This window comes from Ammospiza caudacuta, chromosome 6 (genome assembly GCF_027887145.1).
Source record: "Ammospiza caudacuta isolate bAmmCau1 chromosome 6, bAmmCau1.pri, whole genome shotgun sequence".
NCBI lineage: Eukaryota > Metazoa > Chordata > Aves > Passeriformes > Passerellidae > Ammospiza > Ammospiza caudacuta.
The window spans coordinates 59,504,247-59,515,115 of record NC_080598.1 but is presented as its reverse complement, the minus strand read 5'-3'; the positions used below and the strand labels follow the sequence as shown (position 1 = coordinate 59,515,115).

General features: G+C 44.5%; 1 protein-coding gene across 1 annotated transcript in view; it reads left to right on the top strand.

Moving 5' to 3' along the window:
• Nucleotides 1-603: 603 nt before the first annotated feature.
• The window catches only part of RHOJ (ras homolog family member J), a 62,576-nt gene continuing 52,310 nt past the window's right edge, over nucleotides 604-10,869 (top strand). Inside the window, exon 1 of the mRNA XM_058807580.1 lies at nucleotides 604-1,357. Within this exon, the coding sequence (XP_058663563.1) occupies nucleotides 1,180-1,357 (178 nt within the window). The 5' untranslated portion in view covers nucleotides 604-1,179. The remainder of the gene's footprint in view (nucleotides 1,358-10,869) is intronic.

Below are 10,869 nucleotides of genomic sequence, written 5' to 3'. Positions count from 1 at the left end.
AGTTCAAAGCTGGTTTTTCACAGATTGCTGTACAGGGGGGTGTTGGTTTGTTTGTTTAATTTCTTAATTCCTCTAACTCTTAATTACACTTTATTCTCTCTGTCTCTGTTTACATCTTTACATTATGAGGGGAAAGTCTGTCTTTTTTGGAGGATTGAGGATAGGGAAAAGGCAAGACAAACTGAGTGCATGCACTGAAAAATCAGTCATTTATTCTTTATAACAAACACTTTAAAGAGCTATAGAGACAGAAAGCTGACATTAGCTAGCCACTATACCTCCTCTCTGCTTCTCCACCTCCCCCTTTCCCTTTCCCAAATGGGAGAAAATACCTATTTGAGATGAGAGGAGGTCGTGCCTGGGATCAGCAGGAATCCCTGGGACAGGGGCAGAGCTCTGAGCATTTCCAGCACTCCCGTATTCCAAATTCTCCCAAATCCTCCTCGCCGGGGCCGGCAGCCTGGAGAGCAGCTGGATGGAGCAGAGAGCCTAAGAAACTTCATTCTGCAGGGGGACCTCTAGTGTTTTCCTTTCTCCATGTCCTGGCAGAGTTCCTCCAAAGTACAAATACACACAGAGCTCCCATTGTTTGCAGCCCTTCACAAGCCCACTGATCCTAATATGGAATTCAGCAGGAAACCCATGATTTCCTGACACACAGCAAGCTGGAGAAAGAAAGGAAAAACTCCATTAAAACCCTCCAGACTCTCCTCCATGTAGCAATGAGATGGAAAATGGAGTGGATTTAACAGGAATCCCTGGTTCCTGCGGCCGGGCTGGAGGAAGGGAGACGCGGATCGAAGCCACAGGCTGCCGATATTTTTTGAAGTCGCAATAAAGACTGGGAACGGCCGGGCAGGATGAGGATTTCCTGACTGGGACAAACGAAAAAGGACAGATCACTCTTCTTCTTTTTTTTTTAAATGCTACTCCTCTCTGTGTGCTTAATTTATTCACTTCGATGATCCTCTTGACTGATCTGGTAACTGTTAGAAGCGGCTGTGACAGCCTGGAAACATTAGTATGATTTCCTGAGTTTGAGATTTGCTGCTCTCCCCCACCTCCCCACCCCCCTCCTTCTCCAAACTCAGGAAAAGTCAATACAATCGCACTTCATTTTTCCTTCATGTGCACTTGGAAGTCCTGGGAGCAGCAAGAGCAGCGGCAGCAGCAGCAAGAATGAACTGCAAGGAGGAAAATGACAACTGCACTGACGGGAGCAGGAGCAGCACCAAGAAGATGCTGAAATGCGTGGTGGTTGGGGATGGTGCAGTTGGGAAAACCTGTTTGCTGATGAGCTATGCCAATGATGCCTTCCCAGAGGAGTATGTCCCCACTGTGTTTGACCACTATGCAGGTAAGAAGGTGCTTTAAAAGAAATTTAATGGAGAGCTGCAGGGCAGCCAGGTGGGAGGTGAAGGCAGCTCGAGGAGAGGACAGTTCAAAAGGGACGCACGGGTTACTTCTTGTCCAGGAATGTCATTCAGGCCTGGATGGTTGCCAGGAAGCTTAGATGGCAGCTCATAAAACTGGGACAATGCAGGATTTATTCAGAGAACTTATTTGTTTGCTTCTTATTTTTGTCTTGTTTTTGGCGAATAAGAAGCGTTAGGGATGCAGTTAAATCCACTGTGCTTTGGGACAACAAATGTAATTCAGCCTCTATCACTTTGTATTCTCAGTTAGTTTTTGAAGTTCTGAGCTTTGCAGTTTGCAGTTAGGAAGACTCTCTATATATATGTACATATATATATATATATATATATATGTTATCACAATCTTGTCCCTCTTGGCAAATGATGCATAAATTACAATACTTATATCCTATTTAAGGAATAATCTTTGAGAATATGTCCTATTTAAGGAGTGATCTTTGAGAAAACCAGCACAGTCTCTTTCCAAGCTGTCAGTATATAACTCTCCTTCCAGTGACGTTTGTTACTCCATCTATAAATAGATTTTAATACTACAACTTGATGGTAGTGAAAAGCAGAAGAGGTGATTGATTTGAATCCTTCACAGTAGGGGAATTTGTAGTATAAGAAAAAAACACAAACATAATCAAGATTACCAGGATATTCACTGCATTGTTGTGCAGAGCAGACCCACAGATTAAGCACAATATTCACAGGCCTCTCTCTGTAGCAATTACTGACTTTGTCAAGCTGTGTCCAAAGTTATCACACAGATGTTTCATAGGCTAAAACTGGTGTTCAAACAGCTGCTTAAATTTTACTATCCCAAATTCTGCTGTTTTTCTTCTCACAGTGCTCCTTTTGCTCACAGGGTTTTTTAATGAGATCCCAGACACAGATTCTAGAAGCACTGCAAAACTCATTGCTTATCTTGCAGCAGCAGTTGGAGTTTCCCTCATTCTCTCCCCCCCTCCTTAAAAACTGAATTTTCATGGCGTGGCTTATCATAGATTTTGTATTCTGTAATGGGAAAAATCCCTGTTTGCATTCTGGCTCTGTGTCAGGTTGAGCAGATGAACTGGCCAAACAAGAGAGCTGTGTAATTGCAGACTCTGATCCGTGGAAATGTGAAGACCTTTTCCTCCACAAGAGTGGGCAGCGTCACTTCTAATGCAACAGCTCTCTCTTTTCTCTGCCCTTCCCACCACATACGTTGAGTGATCCCTTTAGAAAAAAAACATTTCCACAGATAAGATATACAACATATATTAAATTTAACATATTGACTGTTGGAAATACGTGCTTCCATGAGCCACAATCCCTGAGGGCTGCCTTATACTGCAACAGCACCAACTTTCCTGTGATAACTTCAGATCTGCTCACCCTTTACAAAATACTGATCCCAGCACCCACTGCCCTTCTCTCTCTTTCCTCCATGCCCTTCAAACCCCTCTGCCTATGGGAAAAGCCATCCAATAGCTGGTGCCAGACCATGTGGGCATCAGTCTTGGTGGTTTTGGTGTGAGCCTGGGGGCACACACGTGTGCATGTGCACACACAAGAGCAATGATGCCAGCCAGGCAGGCTGGCACTTGGTGGGGGCACCACTCTGAATTTATTCTCCCTAACCAGCCACAGGTGACTCTCAGGGACTTGCTTTGATTCCTTTTCCTCTGTCAGAAGTGTTGGAAATTGCCACTGGGCTCAAAAGGTACTGAGGGATATGAGGGCTGAGGGAAGGATGGGAAGACGAAGTAGCATAATCCTGATCTCTTTGGGGTAAAAGGAGTATGAAGGCACTTTTAAATCAAGCCTCATTTTCAGGGTTTGAAGACTTACCCTCTAAAGTATCTCCAGCTATTTTTATCTGCCTTCTTAACTACTATAGCACATAAATATAAAAATATTTTCAGTGACAAAACTCATAAAGATAAGGGGGGAAAATAGCTCTGTTTATTAACATGCTGTTCTGAGATAATCCCTGTCCAGTGGCAGTGGTCAAAACTAGCATTGATCACAAATGAAATTTCAGTTTTTTGAGGAATCCCATCATTTATTAAACCGATTTCACTGCAAAATTGCACACAGAGTCAAGTAGCAGGAATTACTTCTAGAGCAGAGTGCTGGAAAAAATCCCACTCATAAAAATATTTCATGGCATAAAGTATACCACAGCCTATTTAAAATACTGCGGGTATTGACTGAGCAAAGAACTCACTTGGGGCAACCTTGCCCTTGAGCTTACAGTTTTTAGGATCTTCTATTGGATTTTCCACATCCATCTGCATAGCAGCCCATGGTGAAGAGGAGAGGTGGGACAGAGGTACCATGGTCACAGAGGTACCATGGGCATGGTGGCAGCACAGGCAGCACAACACATGGGACAGCTGCACACATGGACAGAGCCTAAAGGGTGTAGGAGGCTCTGGAAAATCACATTGGAATTTACCCCAGGAAAATGGTTTGTCCACTCCTGTCCTTGCCACTGCTGAAACCAACTGTTTCAGTTTTCCCAAACAAGCTGAAAACATCAGATTCAATGGTTCATTTCTGTGCTGGAAATGCTCACAAGCAATTAATTGCTGCCGATTTTTGCAAAGCTTCACTTTCCATGGAAGGTTTTCCACCCAGGTGTTATTACCAGCACTGGTGTGTTAGCAAGGGCTTCCTCTTGCCTCACCAGGTCACAGCCTGGTTGTGACTCCTGGGGCATTTACCAAATTACTTCTTCCTAATGGAAAATGTAGGGGGTGGGGAGGGGAAGCATGAAAACCCAAGGATTCCAGTGGTGATCTCAGAGCAGCTTCTCACTGCCACGACTCCAGCAGCTTGGGGGAGACAGTGATGCTCTCCAGCCCAGCTTTGGGAAAAGCTCCAGCTGCACCAGTGCCGTGGCCAAGGCCTTAACTGTTCATGGCCCTGAGGCACCAGCTCTGTGCACTTGCCCTGCTGCATCACATCTCCACAGTTACTGCAGCTGAAGCAGGTGGAGGGAGCAACAGGAGTGGCCAGGGGAAGAAACATCTGAGTTCCTGCACTGTTAGATCTGCACGGTGCTTATTCTGTGCCTTTCACATGAAAGAGCTTGAAACCACTTTATAAAAGTTGGGCCTGACCTGCCTTTAAGAAAATCAAAGGCAGGAGCTGAGTGTCACCCAGGCAAGGAGCAGATAACTCACCCAGGGAAGGAGCAGATATTCCTGCAGGTAACTCACCCAGGGAAGGAGCAGATATTCCTGCAGGTAACTCACCCAGGGAAGGAGCAGATATTCCTGCAGGTAACTCACCCAGGGAAGGAGCAGATATTCCTGTAGGTAACTCATCCAGGGAAGGAGCAGATATTCCTGCAGGTAACTCACTCAGGGAAGGAGCAGATATTCCTGCAGGTAACTCACCAGGGAAGGAGCAGATATTCCTGCAGGTAACTCACTCAGGGAGGGAGCAGATATTCCTGCAGGTAACTCACCAGGGAAGGAGCAGATATTCCTGTAGGTAACTCACACAAGGAAGGAGCAGATATTCCTGTAGGTAACTCACCCAGGGAAGGAGCAGATATTCCTGCTGATAAATCACACAGAGAGGAGCAGATATTCCTGCAGGTAACTCACACAGCATTTACAGCTCAGACACAGCAGTGCCTGGCATGAAAAGCTCTTGGTGGCTCACCACGTGTGCAGCTGCACTGTACAAAAGTCCAGACCAGTTATTAGCTCCACACTAGTAATATCCTGCCTCAGATTTCACCCACAGTCCACAAAACCGAATTTCTTCAGGGCCTGTTGCCAGTGTTGGGATGTGAGGGGTGTAGAGTAGGATCAGAGCAATGCCAGACAGATGGGGAGGGTAAATTTGTTCCTTGGATATGAAAATGGTTTCTTTCATTGGATGCATGGAATTTTATGAGTCTGGGTATTTCTCAAGGCATTTTGAAGAGGTTTTGCTGGAGGCCAGAGCCCTGAGTAGGTTTCCTTGCTTTGGTGAATTTCCAAATCGTGCACTGGAAGTGTTTAGCCACAAGGCAAATGGGTGTTTCTAGTGCAGGCTCACCAAAGTGCTATCCCAGTGACAAACAGGATATTGCTGGCAATAACTGTAACAATGGGGGCTGTTTGGATAGTGACTAGATGCTTCAACATGCTGGCTCCACTCTGTCTTTTGAACATCAAATGCTGGTTTTCCACGAGCAAAGGTCTCTCAGCCAGGGTGACTTGTATTGTGCCCAGCTATGTGAGGTTACAAATGTTTATTTAGGGCTGAGGTTGGACCAACAAAAAAACTCAATTCAACAACTAGCAGAGTTGGTTTAATAGTACCAAAAGTAGCTGGCTTGCTCTGTGAAATACATAAGAAAAATGTGTGGTGTTACTTAGGAAGCCACTGAGCATCCCATTTTATATTCATGAAGCCTAAAATCATAGCAATTTTTAGCATGAAATTTATTTGCCCTAAAATTTATATTCAGGCTTCCTGGACAGGTGATCAATGTCCCAAGGCTGTCAGTATTTAATAGGCATTTGTATTATGCCCTTAATTATGTGCTGTGAGTTTTGGTCAGCCCTGAAATGTTCGAGCAGGACTAAATTATCACTGTAGGCCCCATCCATCTGAAACTCTTCCATTCTATTCCAGAATTTCTTATAAATTAAAAAAAACCCTCTCCATGCTTAAGGAGCAGTAACAATGGCATGCAGCTAACTTGGCCCACTGTGCAGACAAGGGTGATTGGACTCATCAGATGGCTGAAGTCTGAGGAAAAGAGGGTTGTGAGTCTTAAATCAACTCCAGTTCAGGCTTAATACAGAGATGAATACCATATAAGCAGCTTTAGGAGCCAAAGTTGCATCTTTGATAGATGAGAGAGGTCAATCCCTCCAAGGCAGAACTGCAAAGCATCTGCAAGAAGTAGATGGTGTAAATACGTCCCTCCTCCCCTCATGTGTCGGCACAAACTGGTGAACGTTTATAAATAGTGAACCCATTTGAAAAAAATTAGCATTGGCATGTGATCAGCTAATTAATAGCATACAGAATAGCTCAGCCTTGACTAGGGCTCTGTAAATTAAAAGCAATATAGAAGAAGAGAGACATTGCTTACTGTTAGGAGACACATTTTTTGTTCTTCAGTGATGGTTCAATGTAATCTGTCTGACTTTGCACTGAAGTGAGCTGGAGCATCACCAGTCTCACAGAGCAGTGATCCCAACCTTGTGGCCAGACAAGCTGTGCAAGAAGGGAGAGTCTCCTGCTCTGGCATTTTTAGTAGCATGGCAGCAGCATGACTGCTCCTGCCCAGCTTGTACCTGTGCAAATCCACAGATCTGTTATATCCTCTATATAGGATGCATATAGTGCCTGTATGTCACAGCACTGACCCAAATCCCTGTTCCTCATGTCCTCCCATGGAAGAAAGGAGTTGGAAGTGGGCTGTCAGTGATCCATGGCTGGTTGCTCTCTGTCCTGGGGGCAGGCAGGAGCACCCAGGGGAGACAGGCCAAGCACCAGGCAGCTTCTCTGCCTTGCAGCCTCTCCCAAGGAGCAGGAAATACCAGCCAAAACATGGCAGAAACCCAAGGGGAGCCCTAACATCCCAAATTTCTCCAGCTACAGGCACAAGAGCACATCTGGCCACACTTTTGGTGCGCTAGCCATTTTGAATTTATTGCTAATGCACATTGCTTTCAGCCCATCCCTGCTTGCCACAGTGTGTGATAACCCCAAGATCACCAGTTTTGGATTTTTCCCTGCTGAAACTCTGACAGGAAAAGACTGCCCAAGTAGATCTGCAGTTTCTGCACGGGTGCTGCCGTGGGAGTCTTCACACTGCCACATTCTTGAGACAGTTGTCTCCTACAAACAGTCTTGGTAGCACATTAGAGAAACTCCTCATACAATGTTTGGGGTCATTAAACTCAAATAGATATAAATAGCACTGAAAGAGAGCTGTGATGTTTATTTGCATGGATATGTGCAGTGGGTTTTTTTTTCCTTTTAATGTTCATCCAATTTTGATCACACAGATATGAACTTTAGCCTTGAGACAAGGAAGCATTGACTCTTTTAAGAGCTGGCTCTTGAAACTGGCAGCCACTGAACAGATATGTTCATTTTGCCTCTCAGGAGTTGAAAAGACTTCTCTGACAATCTTCCTGGTATCATCCAGAATAGACCAGGGATCTCAATAAAACAATTGAACCATGAGGACGCAACAAACCCACCAATGCAATTCTAATGTTTCTACAGCTGGATTTTTTGAAGATGAATTTTACAGAACCACTAATTTTCAGTCTCCCAACAGGAGGTTTAATTCTGTCCTGAGTCATAAAAGTCAGAGGTGATGTAGTGATCCTCAGGTTTTTCACATCCAGGAAGCCTGAACAGTCTTTTTACCGAAAAGATGCCTTTTGCCTGAATCACCATGGTTGTGATTCACACTAATTTGGGAGGCTCCACATACACCCCCAAGAATTTTAGGGCCTTTTCCTCCTGAAGGTGCTGTCAGTGTGCAGAGACCCAAGATAAATATCTGCTATCTCTTCCTCACACACATCCCTGTATTGTCCTGAGCCTGCACAGTCCACTTGAAGCCCATGGAGACAGAGGTGTGTGCTTTGGGTTTCTGTTTCTCAGGGCAGATGGTTTCTGCAGCAGTTCTCTGAGCACTGTGGTGACAAAGTCCCCATTGTCCCCTGCCCCTACAGCTGTGAATGGGGACAGCCTGCAGCACCCCAGCTGCTTCTTACCTTTGCCTCTGGATGTGTTGTGCAGCTTCTCTTAGTGCTGCTGCCACTCCTGGGTTGGTTTCACTTTGAATTAATGCTCCAGAGAGGCCCAGAAGAGCTCTGCATCAATCCCACACCCACCAGGAGCCAGGATTCAGCTGGCAGCCAGGAGATGCAGCAGCCCAACACAGAGAAGTGATTTCTCCAGCCAGTGAATGTCCTTGTGCTTGAAGCACACCAGGGGACAACGCTGCACCAAGAATGACATTGTCAGTCTGAAAACTGGGTGTAGAGTAAGGAAACTACAGCACACAACACAAAGGATAGGGCCAGGAATTAGAGGAGTAGATGGAGCAGCCATGTTGCTTTATCCAGATTTATCCAGCCTAAATTCCACCTAAGCCCCACTGTCTACTCTTTTGTATTAGATATGTGGTGCTTGAAGGGCAAGAGGAGTCACAAAGAATACTAAACAAGGAGTTACACCATTTGAATGAGTGTTGGTGGTTTGGATGTAGAACGGTGGGATTTTTCTTAAGGTCAGCCACAGGCCTGAGGGAATGGATTGGAAAGAAGGAAAAGTCAAATGGCTTAAAAAGAAATATTTCTTTGCATGGTATGTGATTGACCCAGGGAACTTATCACTTTCAAAAAGTTCTTGAGGACAGAATTTTAACAAGGTGTGCAAAAACGGGGGTTGAACCATGTATTGGGGAGATTGAATGCTATCATAAGCTAATGAAAAAGACTTCTGCAGGAAATGAGCTGGCACAACTTTGGTTTAGAGTATAGGACAAGACCTAAATTTGACCTGGTGAATGGCAAATTATCGTAAAGCTGCCCACTGCTATGGCAGAGATGAAGACACCAGGCTGTGAGTTTGGCCCAACCTGGCACCTTGTGCCTAGGGCTTCAGAAAATAACTTTTTGGCATTATTCTTCTGATTTATAGATGGGCAAACAGATTTTGGAACTTTGGTTACCCAGCAATTCACTGCTGCAAAGAGACATGAAGGGATTTGAAAAAATTACCCTTTTCTTCTCCACTACTCCAAGATAGTCAGGCCTGGTCTTTCCCTCCCTTTGTCATCTGCCTAGCATTGCAGGAGGTGACACCAGCTCAGAAGAACAAAACTGAAACTGTGGCCTCTGGCCCTTGAAGGACAATTTCTACAGCTTGAAATTAATCACATCCACTATCCCAAAATCAATAATTGACTCAGTACATGTGGCCAAGCAACCCACATGAGGGGACAAAGCCACTTTAAGGGTGGTGCCAGGCAGCCAAGCAGATGCTTCACAGCAGAAGATGCTCCACATGTAGGGAAGAAAAACAAAAATTCAGCAAAGAAGTCTAAGAAACCAAATTCCTAGACATGAAAACTTCATTTCTGCCAGATGTGGCAGTTTTTTCACTAAGTCCTCATTGCAATGTCTTAGTTACTGATCAAGTCAATGCTAAATACTTCTGCTAAAACTTACTTCTCATTTTCTGCTCTTTTGATAAACTTGATACTTTGATGTCTGCACTAGTGATTCACATCATGGCTACTCTGCATGACTGAGTAGATTTTGCCATGCAGGCAGTGCCTTTCCTATGTTCTGAATTTCCATTTGTTATGGCCAGACCTAATGACATCATGGAAATAGCAAGGGATGAGGAAGAGCAAACATATTTCCTTCAATTGTTCTCTTCAGACAAAGTCATTAAACAGTAATGACATCTCCTGTCAAATTAATATTTATCTTTGCAATGAAAAAATACAAGTTTTTTATATTTCTCATCTGCTTTTAAGAGTGACCATTTGCCATTCTCCACTTATATTGTCCTTGTACCCTGAGCTATGGGTATTCCACCTAAGTCAGGGAATATGTTACTAAAGAATGAAAGTTTTAGGAATTGTCACCCAATATTTTATGCCAAGGGGGAGTGAATTAAGAAATTCTAAACAGTATTATTGAACGAGTATTCATTTCTTTTTTTCTCCCTAAATAATATCTGGGGAAATTAGTTTTAAAGTAATGTCTAATAATTAAAAGATTACCAAAAAAGTTTATTTACCTTATTTAACATCATTTGCATTCAAAATGAGAGGTCTCCCTCCTTCATAGATTTAAGGCTGAGATCAAAATCCTCTTCTTAAATGGAAAGTCATATGTGAGGCAGGATGGCTTGGAAGGGTCCTGAGGGACATGGTCACTTGCTGGGAGTCATTGTCCCCTAGCTGGCCCTCATATCCAAAGAGTTGTTTGGGGTCCCAGAGAAGGGGAAGGCCTGAAGGACCATGACAGGCTGTTATTTTAGCTAACACAGTTCTCCACATTCAGTGTGTGTCCAGCACTGGGGTTGCCCCAGGGTTGCCTTTTTACCTCGGGAACTGGCACAGCAATGAATCCACAAATACACCAACCACCCTCAGGGGAAGAAAAGGCTGGAACAGAAACTTTCACTGACAGGAGAAATACTGGGGGGGAAAAAAAAACAAGAAACAACTCCCAGAGGAAGGAGATGGACAGCTGTGAAAATATTCCCAAGCACAGTGGCACGGGAGGCACAGTCCGGAGGGTGATGGCATTGGAGCAAGAAGGAGAAAGCAGCACAGTGCTGTGCCAACATCCTCACTCCTGGTTCAGGACAGTGTAAAAGTATCATCAGCCAGGGGCTGTGTACAAATCACCAACGGGATGGGACTGCTAGGAAAGCGCCTTGAGCTGTTTTATTTTCCAGCATCCGT